This window comes from Penaeus vannamei, chromosome 11, assembly GCF_042767895.1.
Source record: "Penaeus vannamei isolate JL-2024 chromosome 11, ASM4276789v1, whole genome shotgun sequence".
NCBI classification, from domain to species: Eukaryota; Metazoa; Arthropoda; class Malacostraca; order Decapoda; family Penaeidae; genus Penaeus; species Penaeus vannamei.
In genome coordinates, this window is record NC_091559.1 from 5,843,011 (window position 1) to 5,860,510 (window position 17,500).

Genomic DNA, 17,500 nt, shown 5'->3' on the forward strand with positions numbered 1-17,500 from the left:
TGTATTTGCTTTACTTACACAAAACAAATGCTTCCCTAAACAAACAAATGTATTTTATCATTGTTAACTTGTTTCCTTGATTGTTTTGTTTGTTTGCTTCCAATTTGGGGTTAAACCAGAATGTAGTCAACTTTCTTATCATTATAATCCCTCTGATAGTATGTCAGTTTTATATATATTTCTCTTTTCTTTTGATTTTTAAGATAAAAGTATCTTGTAAAATGTTTTGCTGAGTGAAACCAACTGTTGGATTATTAGTAGAGTTCAAAATCAAATTACAAACATAGGTATCACTAAGATTCAAATGATGAAATGCTGATGATGAAAAAAAGAAAGTAATAATAGTTATGAAATCTTAGTCACACATACGACTGCTTCCTCCTCCCCCTCCCACAGTATCCTCCCTTACTCCCCCATCCTTCCTTCTTCCCCTTCTCTACTATGATTTCCACATCATTTTTATATCCTCCTCCCACCCCCACCCATAATTTTCACTCCTTCCCTCCCCCAAAATTAATTTTTACTTCTTCCCTCCCTCTCCCATAGTTTTCACTCCTTCCCTCCCTTTCCTATAATTTTCACTCCTTCCCTCCCTTTCCTATAATTTTCACTCCTTCCCTCCCTCTCCCATAATTTTCATTCCTTCCCTTTTCACTCCTTCCCTCACCCTCCCAAAATTTCACTCCTTCTCTCCCCCTGCCCATGATTTTCATCCCCTCCTCCCTTCCTCCCTCCTTTCCTTCCTTCCCCTTCCTCCCCATCCTCCTCTCCCTCACCCCCTCCCTCCTTCCCTCCTTTCCTTCTCTCCCTCCCCATCCTCCTCTCCCTCACCCCCTCCCTCCTTCCCTCCTACCAGCACATGGAATTAATAAACCATATCCCCCGTTTTTTATTTTCTTAATCCCAGGTCCCGTGTCCACTCCGAGGGAGAGTCTGCCAGAAGGTCGTCAGAGAGGGAAGCTGGGGAGGTGAGCCTCGAGGAGGGGGAGCTGAGCGAGGACGAACTGGAGAAGAAGAGAGCTCAGCTGATGAAGGAGCTCGAGGACATTAATTAGACGGCGTGCAGTGGGATACATATTTTTTATTTTTTTTTTTTTTTTTTTTTTTTTTTTTTTTTTTCATTTATTCTTTATTTTATTATCATTATTATTATTATTTATTCTTTTTAAGGGGGGAGGGGGGTTGTACGGGAGGTTTTTTGAGGGAAATTTTGTTACTCCACCTTAATGGGAGGTAATGATGGTACAGTGATGAGATGTACCATGGTATATTTAAGAAATAAATGGAGTTAATCTTACGTTTCGAGGATTTTTTTATTGTCCGAATTGTTTTGTTTGAACGCACTACCTGATGTCTTATAAGAAAAGAAATATTATATATATATATATATATATATATATATATATATATATATATATATATATATATATATATATATATATATATATATATATATATTATGTGTGTGTGCGTGTATATATATAATATATTTATATGTGTGTATATATATACATATATGTGTATATATACTTACATATATATATAAAAAAATATATATATGTGTGTGTGTGTGTGTGTGTATATTATATACATACATATATGATATATACATACATGCATATGTGTACACGTACGTGCCTATGTGTACACGTACGTGCCTATGTGTACACGTACGTGCCTATGTGTACACGTACGTGCCTATGTGTACACGTACGTGCCTATGTGTACACGTACGTGCCTATGTGTACACGTACGTGCCTATGTGTACACGTACGTGCCTATGTGTACACGTACGTGCCTATGTGTACACGTACGTGCCTATGTGTACACGTACGTGCCTATGTGTACACGTACGTGCCTATGTGTACACGTACGTGCCTATGTGTACACGTACGTGCCTATGTGTACACGTACGTGCCTATGTGTACACGTACGTGCCTATGTGTACACGTACGTGCCTATGTGTACACGTACGTGCCTATGTGTACACGTACGTGCCTATGTGTACACGTACGTGCCTATGTGTACACGTACGTGCCTATGTGTACACGTACGTGCCTATGTGTACACGTACGTGCCTATGTGTACACGTACGTGCCTATGTGTACACGTACGTGCACATGTATACACATACGTGCACATGTATACACATACGTGCACATGTATACACATACGTGCACATGTATACACATACGTGCACATGTATACACATACGTGCACATGTATACACATACGTGCACATGTATACACATACGTGCCTATGTGTACACGTACGTGCCTATGCGTACACGTACGTGCCTATGCGTACACGTACGTGCCTATGCGTACACGTACGTGCCTATGCGTACACGTACGTGCCTATGCGTACACGTACGTGCCTATGCGTACAGGTACGTGCCTATGCGTACAGGTACGTGCCTATGCGTACAGGTACGTGCCTATGTATACACGGTCATCATTCTCCCAAATGTACGTATTTCTGACGAAGATATAATCGAAACCGGTTAAATACATCTCTTGTATTGTAAAGATATTCATTCTCATTCATATCCTTACACACACACACACACACACACACACACACACACACACACACACACACACACACACATATATATATATATATATATATATATATATATATATATATATATATATATATATACTACCCACTCCTCAATGCCTACTAGTGCATTACCCGCCTAAGCAGAGACTCGATCTCCAGAAGACATTCCTACCCTCCCAACTTCATCAACTTCCTCACCTCTACCCCTACAACCATCATCAAACACCCCAACCTCCCTTATTACTCCCTCACAGCCTTATTCTCCATCTCTCCGTAATACTACCCCCTTCAACAACACTCCTTCTTCCACACTTCCCCGTCCTTCTAACACCACCAACCGTACAAATATCTTGCTCTATTTAATCCAGCTAAATGGGACCGATTTTTCGTGATCCCCCCTACAGCTCCTTACTCAGGCAACACTTCTCTTTCAACAATGTCTCCAAAAACATGTAGGCAGAGTCCCTTTCCGTACCTGACGCGATCGCTCCCGTCTCGTAACAGTCACGCCTGAAACTGGAGCTATAGCATTATCAAAACTAACTGATCTCTCTGGCAGAACCTCAGAACCATTCCTGCAGAACCTCAGCCAACTCTTAATACTTGTACCGGGACTGTCTCTATCTCCCCAGCAAACTACCCAGTCGATACCAAAGATTGGTCAGATTGTGGAGAAGACTTACCCGGCTTCCTCAAAGATCAAGACGTGAAATCAGTACATTGCTACTCCATTCCTCCTAGAGGTCATCGAAAGAAACACACCAACATTACCAAAATTACTTTCAGTACACATGACCACCCCGTTTGTATCTACATTGGTGGATAATCCCTCCCTGTTCGACTATACCAACCTCCTCCCCGTCAATGTCAAAACTGTTGGCGATTTGGACATCCTGCCAAACACTGGCGTTCCATAGACCGATGCCCCATATGTGCCCAACCCGGTCATAACAGATCAAACTGCCCTGCACAAACACGCACATGTGCTAACTGCGGCGGCCCCCATAATGTATTTTATGGAGGCTGTCCCACTTACAAGTTCGAGTCTGAGGTAGCAACTCTCAGATACAAAAATGGCCTCACTCTACATGAAACCAGACAGGAAGCACGCCGACAAGGTTTCTCTTATACTCCCTACTCTAGTCATGCTGCTCGCTCTGCCCTTTCCCCTCCACCTCAAGATGTTCCTAAATCATCCCCTATACCCACTTACTTCCCCACCTCCACATCTACATTCTACCTCCCCAGTCAAATTCATTTGCTACTCTAAACCCAGACACTCCAATCTCAACTACAGCTCCAATCTCAACTACAGCCCCAACACCATCCCCTCTCCCTCCCCGCACTACCCGCAGCAGACAGACTAAACGTTCCACTCCTTCCCCAACTGCACACTCACCTCCACCTACCTTTACCTTCAGTCCTCAGACATCAGTCTCCTCTTCCCCCCATCTTAAGAGAACCTTTGTCTCACAAAACTCTCCAACCAACTCCACTGCAGAAACTACGGAAGATATCCAAAACTATATGCTTAAGACAAAATTCCACAACTCATGTTCCCTCCGTACTGGAAATGACTGCCGATATCCATCCCCCTCCTGCTCATATTCCCCCTACACCCCTCCCTCCTACTCCCTCTCAACACAACCCATCCCCCTCAACTCCAACTACTGCCGATATCCATCCTCCCGACACCCATCCTCCTCCTACTCATATTCCCCCTACACCACGTCCTCCTACTCCCTCCCAACGCAACCCATCCCCCTCAACTCCAACTATACGTACATTCTCCCTCCCTCCATCTCCTCTATCCTTTCCGATCCCACCTGGGTATACACGTGAAACACTTATGTAATTCCCTTACTTAAACCCACCATAGTCCATTCACACAACTATTTTACCCATCTTTAACCCTACAAGATCATTCTAGATAGTTGACGCATAGCAAATATCACCCTTCACCCCTCTAATATACTTTCCTATAGTGCTATATGACCTTAGATGTCTAGCACATTTATTTTTGCTTTTTAACCATTAACCATTTTATGCAAGACTTTGTTTATCTGCCTTTTTTCTAATTTCTCTTTGTAGGCAAATGGCATATATATATAGAGAGATATAGATATAGATATAGATATAGATATATATGTATATATATATATATATATATATATATATTACATATTATATCAATATATATCAATATATATACATATATATATCATATATTTATATATATTATATATAAATCATATATAAATATATATATATTTATATATATATATATATATATATATATATATATATGTATTTATATATAATATTAAATTTATATATATATTAAATTATTAAATTATATTTATATATATACAAATACATATATATATCATATACATATATATATAAATACATAATATATATACATATATATATATATATATATATTGTTGGTGGCTTAGATTAGTACTGCTGAAAATACCTTCGCTAGCTTTGAATGTTCTCCTTGTGGTTGTGCTTACATTTTGGTACGTAAATATGGGATGGTAATTTCCAAACTAGCTAGTTGCTTGTGTAATATAAACGAGTGTTTGGTTTGTTCTGGTTTGCGTTCATAATGGCGTGAATGCCAAACAGACCGAACCGCTGCCGTACTGTACCACTTCAAATACAAGCACAATTACGTAGACTTTTTTTTCTCTCTCTCTTTCTCTCTGACCCTTTTTGTTTTTCTTTGTTTTGTCTCTTCTGTCTTTGCCACCCCCTTTTTTCTGCTTCATTCCCTTTCTCTTTTTCTTTGTACGTGTCTCCCCTCCCCCATTTTCTCTCTCTTTCTCTTTACATCTGTCTCCCCTACCTTCTCTCTCTTTTTCTTTACAATTGTTTCCCCTACCCTTCTCTCCCTCTCTCTTTCTCTCTCTCCTCTCTTCTTTCTCTCTTTCTCTCTCTCCTCTCCTCTCCTCTCTCTCTCCAACACATTTATATGCTGTAAACTCGCCACTGCATAGGGGAAAAAAAACGAAATAAAACACAACATTGGTGAATAAATATATTACTCGACAGTACAGGTATTGTTGGGTAGATGTTCTGCTGGACAATACAGCTGGCTGGAGGATCCTGGTGAGGAGGAAGCCCTTACCAGAGGATACAGTTAACAGGAAACTCTGAACTAAGGGTTTAGGATTAAGGATTAGGAAATGGGATGGAAAAGGTGATTAACGGGATTTTCAAACTTTACGAAGGAAAATGTTTGGATTTATCTCTTATGGATTCACAGAATGGGGTTAGGAAGATTTGAAGAGGGGGATTATTGGATTAAATTCAAGCTTAACGAAGGTTTAGGAACTTGGGATGGAAAAGGTGATGAGTATTGATTTTTTATGTGAAGAAAAATGTCTGGATTCTGTTTGGATACGGAATGGGGTTAGAAAGATTGAAAGGAATGTGATGTTACTATTGGAGAGATTGGGAGATTGAGTAGGATAAGATCAGAACTCTCGGATATACGATTGGAAGTGGGATAAGGAATGATTTTCCTCGGGGAATAGAATTAAATCCTTTCATACAAGATAAAAGAATAAGGTTGACACTTCATGACAAAATAGGATTAGATTCTTTAGCAACTTATAAACGGAAGAAACGGGGTTGAAGGAAATGTCTATAAGTCAAGAATATATGATTTAAAATAAGAACAACAAAGTAAAAAGATTAAGGCATGAGCAATATACGCGAGACAATCAAAGACGGGTTTATAGGAGGGAAGGGAGACTACAGTGTGTCGGGAATAGGAACTAACAGTGGAATGGAAGCTCGGTCATCGGGATAGTAGGCGTTTGGGCTTCATTCGAATCGAAGCTAGGACCGGCGGATAGGTGCTGGAACCGTGGTTAGGAATATATACTGGATTCTTACACGATTTGAAAAGAATAGAGATGTTTAAAAAAAAAAAGATTAAAACGTTGATACATTGGATACTTACACGTTTTTTTTTTAGAAAGAATCGAGAGACAAAAAGGCATTTGGAGATTAAGACGTTGATTTGACTCTTCACTGGGAGAAACAAAGGCCGACCCTGAGGTTCTAGTGGTTTAGGGGAGAGAAAACACACCAGGTAGCTGACATGTACTATTAAACGACATACGGAAACCTCCACACGCTTGAGGTCACTTCGACATTTTCTCGAACGAAGGGTTGGCGGTTCATGGGGTGAATGCAGTTACTTGAAGAAATAAGCCAAGAAAGATGTTAAACCTATCTCCTTTTTTTGGTTCTTATATTACACACAAAAATATCGTTTTTATTTTTCTCTCTAAGCGTTATTATCTTTCAGAATGTTTACTGATCCTGAAAACAAGGCCCGGCACTCTTCATGCCATGGCTAAGGACGACAATTGGCTACACTGAATTAGTAAAACCTCGCTGATTGGCTGGAACATTTCCCGCTGGACACGCCGAGAGCGTTGATTGGCTTAAAACTTTTCCCGCAGGAGACGCCGAGAGCGTTGATTGGCTTAAAACTTTTCCCGCTGGAGACACCGAGAGCGTTGATTGGCTGACGTTGTCCAATGAAAACAAAGCGCGCCGAAGTAACGAGTCTTCTTGATAAACTTGAAATCCTGCGTTTTGATACGTCTGATTTTCTTTACCTTATTCTTATTGGCATATTCTGCTACAAGGAATTATCATCGGCGAGTTTGTTATGATGAAAAAATATATACTGTAGAGGTAGTTTACTGGCTTATTACGGTTAATTTCTATCAGATGTTACTGCTAGACCTGCTATAGTTGAAAGAAAATCCAGTTCTTTAACAGCGTTCACATACAATGGAATGGCCAGTCGTTTTGATCCATTATTTAGCTGCGGGTTACATCTTCCTTTCTCCAAAATGAACACAGTTTTGAACACTTAATCCATCGTTACATATAAAACATAATGGTTTATTCAAACAGCTCACAATTTCACGAGAATCACGGTTATATCGAACATAACCAGACGTTCTTTCGGACTCGTCACTAGCAGCTGATCAGAAACACGAATAACCCTTCACAGCGTAAAGAAAAACCGTACTAAATTGCGAGAAAAAAAAATCGGTTATTCCAACTGGATTTATAAGACGAGTTTCGCTATCACAAAATCCTTCTCTGCCGCAGTCCAGTAACAATACTCACTTATAACACACCGGGAAATGGATTTAAAGCTCCTTTTTAAAGCTCCAGTATATGAACTGTGCGTACAGGAGGGGAACCTACAACGCCAACCCCACACACACAGACCCTCCAGACAAAGACATCGAAAATACACCGAACTGACGAGAGTCTCTCTCTCTCTCGTTACACTAACATGACATTTAATATCCCATGGCTACCCAGAGCCTCAAAAAGGGAAGGACAATTCCCCTTTTTATCCTTTTTTATATATTTTTTGTCCACTTTGGTAGATAAATCAATTTTAAGAATACACCATAAAATATATATATGTAGTTTTTTTTTTCTTTTGATAATTTACTTGCAGTTGTATAAGTACAGTACTGTTTAATGTGTTTGTTTCTTTATGTTGTGTTGTGTACAGTGGTATTACATCGTTTCAACCCCTGTGCTAAGTGAATACACCGAATGGTTCCCTGTGAGGTTACCTACAGGCATAACTGAGGTGGAACATTGGAGAGAGATAGAACGGAAATCTTTACCGAATATTCTGCACAAAAGCTAAACATAGGAATATGAGCCATTGTATTTTTTTCTTGTTTTTTTTTTCTTTGTTTTGGTAAAGAGTCCAGTTCCAGCAGCCCCATCTCCGATATTGTCTTCCAGCCACGAAACACCTTTGTCTTTATTATTATTATACTTAGAGGATTGTATCTACATGTTTCACAGAAGTTATTTTGTGTGAGCTTTGAGCTGAATGCAAGATAAACCAACACGCCTTTTGGCCGAACAATTAACCATCGTGACGTCCGTTTTCTTTTTTTTAAGGGGGATTAAACTAGGTAAAATATCCACTAGCCAAGAAACGTCCTTTCTGTGGCTAACATAATTCTTAGAATAAAGCTAAAATATATATTTTTCTGGTTCCTATCGCGATCTCCACTTAGGTGAACAAATACACACTTGAAGAAATCTCACCTTTTCAGGTTCCCGGACGACCCTCACCTGGATCAGGTTTTATGTCAAACACAAAATAAATATTCTCCGGAATATCACCTAAACCTAATGCTTAATATCACACTGAACTGCATCACTCAGACACTAATAATGCTACATGTCGACTAATTATATTAACACCAAGGTGCTTGCCAGAGTTCCCCCGGGCAAGGAATTAATTGTACGAACACTCATTATGCCTCGATTTCTTGTATTTTTTCTTCTACTTCTCTTCTTGACGAATGAAAAAAAAATGTAATTCTCCAGGATCACAAGTCTTGCATTCAGCACTCAGAAGGGCTCACGAAAAGAGCTATGGAGGCGAGGTGGATTATTTTTTTAGTATTTTCATTTTTTTTTTTTTTCGGTCAAGAGCTTGGGAGCTGACAGATCCCATAGACAGATTCCCCCTGAAGAGTCGGTCCTTGCAGGAGCTGAGACTACCACGCTCCTCTGAAGGATTTCTGGTACTGGTCGAGTAGGCCTATGCCTCATACACAGACGCTGAAGAATGTTGTTATTATCGTTACTGTTCGCACTGCCATCTCACTCCAAATACTCGCGATGGAAACAAAACACCTCTCGGGCTTTGGCCATGATTTTCTCTCCACTCTATAGGAAAAAAAATAATAATAACTTCCCAGAATGATTCACTCCCATTACAAACAGAACACGCCGCTCGCCTCTGGTTTTGCGCAAAGAAACGTAGAACTTCACTGCCACACTGTATCGGTACGTTCGAAGCTTCAGTTCACGCGGAGTATCGAAACCTACGAATCGCGGAGAGGAATTTGCGAGACAGTTTAGCGTGAGTGTGCGGCGAAGGTCACGGCTCACTCATATACACACAGGACATGAGATGGTTCAGCTTGTTGCGAAATCTTAGACATCCTTCGGGAGGACCTTACATATAAATATAAATAAATATATATTTATAGATAGATGGATATACAGACAGACAGACAGGTAGATAGACAGTCAAAGACAGATGGATAGATAGAAATGTGCGTATAAATATATATATTTACAGCATGGAGTGTGTGTGTGTGTGTGTGTGTGTGTGTGTGTGTGTGTGTGTGTGTGTGTGTGTGTGTGTGTGTGTGTGTGCGTGTGCGTGTGCGTGTGCGTGTGCGTGTGTGTGTGTGTGTGTGTGTGTGTGCGTGTGTGTGTGTGTGTGTGTGTGTGTGTGTGTGTGTGTGTGTGTGTGTGTGTGTGTGTGTGTGTGTGCGTGCGTGTGTGTTTGTATGGTGTGCGTGGCCATGTAGATGTTATGCGCTGTCTCTAGGTGTGTTTATTTTATATTCATGTTTTTTTATGCATACATTATATTACAGAAAATAAGTATTGTATGACAACTGATAAATATCTTTGTTAAAATAAGTACATCACTCGGATAGACAATGATTCATGCTTATGTTTACATTCAAGTTAAGCTGCCATAATTATCTATCTTGTATTACTGGGAAAATGTTTTTTGGTCTTTCATCAGACCGAGTGTCCAGGAAGACACTTGTTCACTCAGAGGAAACCGGGCCAATGTGCCTTGTCTTTTGCCGGAGATCCACATCAAACAAGATGCGAACTGTTTGTTATTGTCAACGGGTCTGTCGTCGACTGTCCTAACGGCACCATACAGCCATAGAAGGTCCTCCATGTGGAATGCAACACACTGCACTTGTTAAGTACACGCTGTACATATCGTAACATGTCCTCGGTATGCGTTTGGTGCACTGAGGACGTACGTGAACACCTGCTGGCTGTTGTACATAGCATGGCAACACGGACAATGAGGCGCTTGCAGAGACTGCCTGGTGAAGCGGCTTTTCCATCCTACCGAAGCCCCTGGCCAGTAGTGTCCTTGACCCAGAGACATACTCCGTTGTGGGGGAGGTCATGAAATGTTCATGGGGAGGGCATGGTACTTGTCAGAGGGCGTGCATCACTTGTTCACGCACACGGCTGGAAGCGTGGACTCGTACAGCGCCACGGCACGGTGGATAAATTCGTACTGCTCTCCGGTCTGGACCATTCCGCCCCTGTGGGAGGCGCAGGAGGGGGTAAAGAGGGCAGGTCGAGGAGTGATTAATTGGATGAGGAAGCGGCCCAATTACTTTCTATTCGATATTGATGGAATTTCATGGGTCAAGTATGACTATAGAAATTTGTCAGGATAAAACAGCGTTGGGATAAAAGGGAGACATTTTCATATTTCATGGTTATCTTTCGTGACATAGAAAAGAAATCGAGCTTGTTCTGCAGAACATCTACTACAGAATATGAAATTGTGTAAGTTAAAAATCACTTATACAGAAAACGGGTAAAGTATAAAAAAAACTATTACATATATGCTGTGAGTAAAAATATATAACATCCAATTTAGAATAAATAGCAATGGCTTTTGCATCTGTAGTTTACACGCAAATCGGTACATTAGTGTTGCCAAAATGGAAGGTAACCAAACCAAAAACATAATTTTTGCTAGAAGGTTGAAGAGATTAATCTTAATTCCAGACTTTTCCCCAACGCCGAAACCCACTACAGAACACAATTCCGAAACCTCATTCCTCCCAACAAATAAATTAATAAATTATAATACCACATTCCTCCCAACAAATGAAAAAGTGATTAAATTATTAAAAAATAAATAAAATAAATGAAACATGCCCCAGACTCACCTGTCTAGCCTCATCTGGCACAAGATCCCAAGGATGTCAACGCAGTCCTCTTCCAACAGCTGATTAATGGCCATGCTGATCGCGATGAAACAGCCGCTGCGTCCGATGCCAGCTGAGCAGTGCACGATCACGGGGCCACGGGCGCTTCCGGTGCCAGTCTATGGGGGGAGGGGGGGAGGGGTTAATGGTCTGGGGTTTTGTTGTGGTGCTGAGATGATTTTTTTTTTTTTTTTTTTTTTTTTTTTTTTTTTTTTTTTTTACTACTTGTGTTTAACTATTTGTGTTTGCGCTCTCCATATAGATAGATAGATAGATGGATAATTAGAGAAATGGCTAAAAGAGAGACAAAGAAAAGAATTAGGATACCATGCTGATAAATAAGAAAGACAGGGAGGAAGGAGACAGGAAACAGAAGGAAATGCGACATAAAAACAAAAACCAGAGGAAAAAAAAAACAAGACAAAATTAGACACCGAATGAGAAGAACCAATCACCAATCACCAATCATCATCTTTACAAGCAGGACCTCCCCAACTTGCCTTCCTGACGTGGTCAACCTCGAGGGACATGGCGAGCAGCTGATCGGGCTCTGTGGGTGTTTTGTGGTCGGGCCAGGCGGTGTACCAGAAGTGCAGCGTCTCGTGAACCTCCTCCCGGCGCTGTTAGACGAAGCAGAAGTGGTTATGGTGTCTCCTAAAGCTTGAAGTATTTTCCTATATGTTATGTAGAGGATACTGAACCAGAAGTAATGCTTGGATGAATATATGATGTGTAGGTATCCTTGACAATAAAGGTATTGTTTGTGGTGCTTCTATTATTATTATTGCTTAATATTTTTTTCCCAAATGCATTATGAAGAATACTAAACCAGAAGTAGTACATGGACAGAATGATAATGAAAATAAAGGTATTGTTTTAGCGTCATAAGAAACTTCACATAAACATACCGTAATCTGTGTATTATCAGTGGATCATGCATTAATGTAGACCAGTAAATCATAGGCCAGACGATGCCAGTTGACATGTACAATGTGATATAATGCTCATCAGTAGCAATAGATATACATATATATATATATATATATATATATATATATATATATATATATATATATATATATATATATATATATATATATATATATATATATATATATACTGTTCCCAAGTCAGACGTTTCATCTTGGTCAATAACCAGAAGCCAGTAGTCAGTATTCAGCAGCCAATGTCCAGTCTCCAGTAGCCAATAGCCAGCAGGCAAAGCCTGCTGGCTATTGGGGGCGATGCTATGTAGTCATGGTAGGTGGTAGTCATGCCAACCGCCTAGCAGGCATTCCCAGTAGCCTAAGGGGAATGCCCAATAGCCTAACAGGAATTTCCAGTACCCGAAAAGGAAACTGTAAATAGCCAGCAGGAATCCTAATAACCTTATAGGGGGTCCCAGAAGCCTAAGACGAATTGCCAATAGCCAACGCCGGAAGATGAAGGCGGAGGACCCACCTGGAGCATCAGCTGACGGGTCGTGTATCCGTTCTTGTGTATGAGTTGCTTGACCGTGACCGTGATGTCTCCGTACGTGGCGCTGAGGGCTGGCACGTACGGCTCGCACTTGACTCTCCGCTTCTCCTTGAGTCTGGTAATCATGACCACGGCCGGTGACCTCTCCTGCATGACCAGCGCCCAGAGGTCAGCCACGGTGTTGGCCAAAGGACCCTGGGTTACCACGTAGGCTTTTTCCTCGCCGTCGTATCCCTGAGGGTGGAAGGGGTTAGTGTGGCTGAGGATACAGAAAGGGAGAGACGGATAGCTAACAACAATATATATATATATATACATAAGGTAAAAAAAAAAAATGAAGAAACATATCAATGAAAATCAAATTACCACCACCAATCTCTCAAACAAAAAACTTATCCCATCAAACTCCCATAAATACACACACAAAAAAAAATATATATATATATATATATATATATCGATACTAACCCTCACGTAGTTAGCATTAATATAAGCAGTGGCAGGATCTCCAGTGTCCAACCTCACTCGTGTAGCTTCATTGGGCAGCACTGTACGGTACCTGTTCTTGGCCGCGGAGCCTGGGACGTCACACCTGTGCAATTGAAGGTTATGATGACGTCACTGTAATCCAGATATTAAATGGTACAAATATCTCGTTAGGAAGTTCGTGTAAAGTGATTTTTTGAGGTTTGAATAACTAGAGAGTTGCGTTCAGTGTTCCATGTTCTAGTTGTTCATGTGAATTCAGGATTACATCGACGTCACTGCAGAAGGAACAACGAAGAGAAGAACAAGAAAACACACGAATATGCCAAAGGCCTTTTCGCTTTACTGCTTCTTTAGTCTATACCCTGAAGAAGCATTAAACCGAAAAGGCCTTCCGCATATTCGTGTGTTTTCTTGTTCTTCCCTTCGTTGTTCCTATTGCAATTTCTTCGACATTAATTCCACATTAATGCTAATTACAGGCACTGTATCACTAGTATAGGACATTCGTGTAAATTGCTTGCATGTATGAGTATCTATAAAATTGCATTCAATGTTCTATTGGTTCATCGGAATTCAAAGTTATATCGACGTCACTGTAACCCTATACCAGGTACTGTATCGCTGGTACAGATCTCTCATTGGGAATTCGTGTAATCTGAATGTTAAATGTACGAGTATGAATAACTAAAGAATTGTGTTCTAAGGTTCCAGTTGTTTATCGGGATTCATGTTTACATCGTCACTGTGGTCTTGGTATGGATATGGTAACGTTGATATGAATGTCTCTAGAATTATTATCAAACTGAACGTATAATATGTATAACTAGACTTATCTTCAGTGATGAACCAGTTTACCAGAATTCAATATTACTTCTGCAATTAGAAGCAACGGTAGAATTCGACAGTCTTCATTGTTACACAATATATATGTATAAAAAGTAGTACCAGTAAATATATTATCACTATAAAGCCTCCTTGAGATATATTCAGTATTTGTCAGGGAAATACAGTGTTAAAACAACGAAGTACATCTAAATACGAATATCTCGGAACAACACCTTTCCAACAGACCCAACTACATTCCCAAATAAAGAAACACACACACACACACCACAGAAGAAGAGGCAGACAAAAACACACACACACACATACCACCCAAGAAGAAGAGGCAGACAAAAACACACACACACACACACACATACCACCCAAGAAGAAGAGGCAGACAAAAACACACACACACACACACATACCACCCAAGAAGAAGAGGCAGACAAAAACACACACACACACACCCATACCACCCAAGAAGAAGAGGCAGACAAAAACACACGCACACACACACATACCACCCAAGAAGAAGAGGCAGACAAAAACACACACACACACACACATACCACCCAAGAAGAAGAGGCAGACAAAAACACACACACACACACACATACCACCCAAGAAGAAGAGGCAGACAAAAACACACACACACACACACATACCACCCAAGAAGAAGAGGCAGACAAAAACACACACACACACACACATACCAGGCAAGAAGAAGAGGCAGACAAAAACACACGCACACACACACATACCACCCAAGAAGAAGAGGCAGACAAAAACACACGCACACACACACATACCACCCAAGAAGAAGAGGCAGACAAAAACACACACACACACACACATACCACCCAAGAAGAAGAGGCAGACAAAAACACACGCACACACACACATACCACCCAAGAAGAAGAGGCAGACAAAAACACACACACACACACACATACCACCCAAGAAGAAGAGGCAGACAAAAACACACACACACACACACACATACCACCCAAGAAGAAGAGGCAGACAAAAACACACGCACACACACACATACCACCCAAGAAGAAGAGGCAGACAAAAACACACACACACACACACATACCACCCAAGAAGAAGAGGCAGACAAAAACACACGCACACACACACATACCACCCAAGAAGAAGAGGCAGACAAAAACACACACACACACACACATACCACCCAAGAAGAAGAGGCAGACAAAAACACACACACACACACACATACCACCCAAGAAGAAGAGGCAGACAAAAACACACACACACACACACACCACACAAGAAGAAGAGGCAGACAAAGACCCTTACTTGTCGGGCAAGTTGAGCGGGACCTCCCAGAACTCGGCATGCAGCGCCCTCGTGTCCCTCAAGCAGTGTCTCAGCTGTCTCCGGCTCATCCTGTTTCCAGCGGTCATCAAAAACTCCTCCGGCGTGCTGGGGATACTTGTGTATGATTCGCTTGTAAGGCGGAGTGAAACGATGCACAGGCAACAGAAATAAAAAAGAAAGGAGTCGAAAACCGCTTCGTTGCGAATGGAATGATAATGATAATGATGGTGAATGGATGAGTAAGTAGATAAAGAAGGGCACGGAAAATATTCTGCTGATAATTGTTACTTCAAGATTTTTTTTACCACTTGAAGATATATACCGTTTAAGGGTGCTTTATTTACTTAAAGATACATGAAAATATTTACTTAAAGAAGTTTCAAGATATAAACTTAAAATACTTAAAGAATGTATCTATCTTCAGTACAGTGATTAATTTACAGTTATTTTGGTTTCATCATAAAAACTAGGAAATGTGAGATGAAAATGTTTTAAAAGATAAAAACACACAATCATGAAAATTTGTTGAAGCCTGAATACCCTTATAAGGCCATATGCATACGGCTTACGATTTATAGTACAATGAAATTTGAACTTTAGAATTAACAATCTTATATGTAAAAAAAAGTATGCGTGAAGAAGAAGAATGAGAGAGGAGGAGAAAAAAGTATGAGGGAAGGAGGAAATAGGAGGAGGAGGATGAAAAGGGAAGAAGGAGGAGGAGGAGAATGAAAGGAGACGAAGAGGAGAAGGAAAGGGTAGTCGAAGGAAGAGATAAAGGAAAAGAAAAAAGAAAAAGAAGAGGCAGAACAAGACCAAGAAAAGAGAAAAAGAAAAGACAACAAGACCAAGAAAAGATACAAAAAGTAGAAACAAAAACCGAATAAGATAAAACAAAACATAAAAAAATAAAAAAAACACAAATTACGAAAGAACTGACCAGTGTCGGGGCGGTGAGGTGACCTCGGGTGGCGGGCAGGTCGAGGGCAGTTCCAAGGTCAAGCTGGTGTTGGATCCCCTCCGTTCGAGGAGACCTTTCGCCTGGGACAAGGAGGAACTTTTGTCTTTTGTTTTTGAAGTTATGAATTTATAGTCTTATATTTATATTCTTGATTATGTCTGTTTTTTGATAAGATTCGACGATGTTCCTTATTGTAATCCTTCTTTTTCTCTCTCTCTCGTTTCTCTGTACTTTCTAATGTGTTCAAAACAGATTTTTCTGTTTTTTTTTTATTATTAGTAAACTTATAAACACTTTTCTTAAATATTTCTTACTTTCTTTCGCTATGCTTTCATTTATTCTAAGACTTAAGCTATTTTATATTCTCATTTTTTAAATTCCTTTTCGTATGCTCTCTCTCTCTCTCTCCTCTCCTTCCCCCCCCCCCCTCTCTCTCTCTCTCTCTTTCTCTGTCTCATCTCGATCATGCTATCTATTTAAATATTTTCTCCTATCCTATCTTACCTCGATTGTCTCTATATCCTTTCACCCATTGCTTTTCATTCATTTTTTCCTTCCCATTCAATTACGCATTTCTCTTATCTCTTCTCTTATCTCACCTTGATCCTTATCGGTTCGGCGTGGAGGTGCGTGAGCGGGTCCAGGTGCGACGGCGGAGTGGGCGGACCGGCGCCCACGGAGGCAGGCGAGGCGGGCTGGACTGTGGGCGGCCTCACTGACCACTCCTCCGCCGCCTTCGCTCGCTCCCTCCACTGGACTCTCAGCGCTACCATGACCTGTGGTGTTGTTTATGGTATTATTTCTCTGTTTATGTATTTTTTATATTATTTGTGAGTGTATGGGGGATGAGAGGGTCGTTATAGTTTGGTTTGAGTGGGGTGTGCACTTCTTCGAGGGTGGTGAGGACTAGAGGGGGGGGATGAGTCTTGGAGATTACATGGGCTAAGACATTGAGGGGTAGTGAAATGTGGCGGGAGGGCCGTA

The 17,500-nt window shown here is 40.7% G+C and overlaps 2 protein-coding genes across 6 annotated transcripts in view; one reads left to right on the top strand and one right to left on the bottom strand.

Annotated features, from left to right (window-relative positions):
- The window catches only part of Prp40 (pre-mRNA processing factor 40), a 25,019-nt gene extending 23,722 nt beyond the window's left edge, over window positions 1-1,297 (top strand). For all 5 annotated transcript variants that reach the window (XM_027377845.2, XM_027377843.2, XM_027377844.2 and 2 more), the window contains one exon: window positions 908-1,297. In XM_027377845.2, the coding sequence (XP_027233646.2) occupies window positions 908-1,055 (148 nt within the window). In that variant the 3' untranslated portion in view covers window positions 1,056-1,297. The remainder of the gene's footprint in view (window positions 1-907) is intronic.
- Window positions 1,298-6,506: 5,209 nt separating this feature from the next.
- Window positions 6,507-17,500, bottom strand: part of LOC113825064 (uncharacterized) — a 15,471-nt gene continuing 4,477 nt past the window's right edge. Inside the window, exons 4-11 of the mRNA XM_070127389.1 lie at window positions 17,116-17,292; window positions 16,496-16,596; window positions 15,535-15,660; window positions 13,366-13,489; window positions 12,880-13,131; window positions 11,919-12,038; window positions 11,380-11,537; window positions 6,507-10,740 (exon numbers count right to left, since the gene is read on the bottom strand). Coding sequence (XP_069983490.1) covers window positions 10,644-10,740; window positions 11,380-11,537; window positions 11,919-12,038; window positions 12,880-13,131; window positions 13,366-13,489; window positions 15,535-15,660; window positions 16,496-16,596; window positions 17,116-17,292 — 1,155 coding nt within the window. The 3' untranslated portion in view covers window positions 6,507-10,643. The remainder of the gene's footprint in view (window positions 10,741-11,379; window positions 11,538-11,918; window positions 12,039-12,879; window positions 13,132-13,365; window positions 13,490-15,534; window positions 15,661-16,495; window positions 16,597-17,115; window positions 17,293-17,500) is intronic.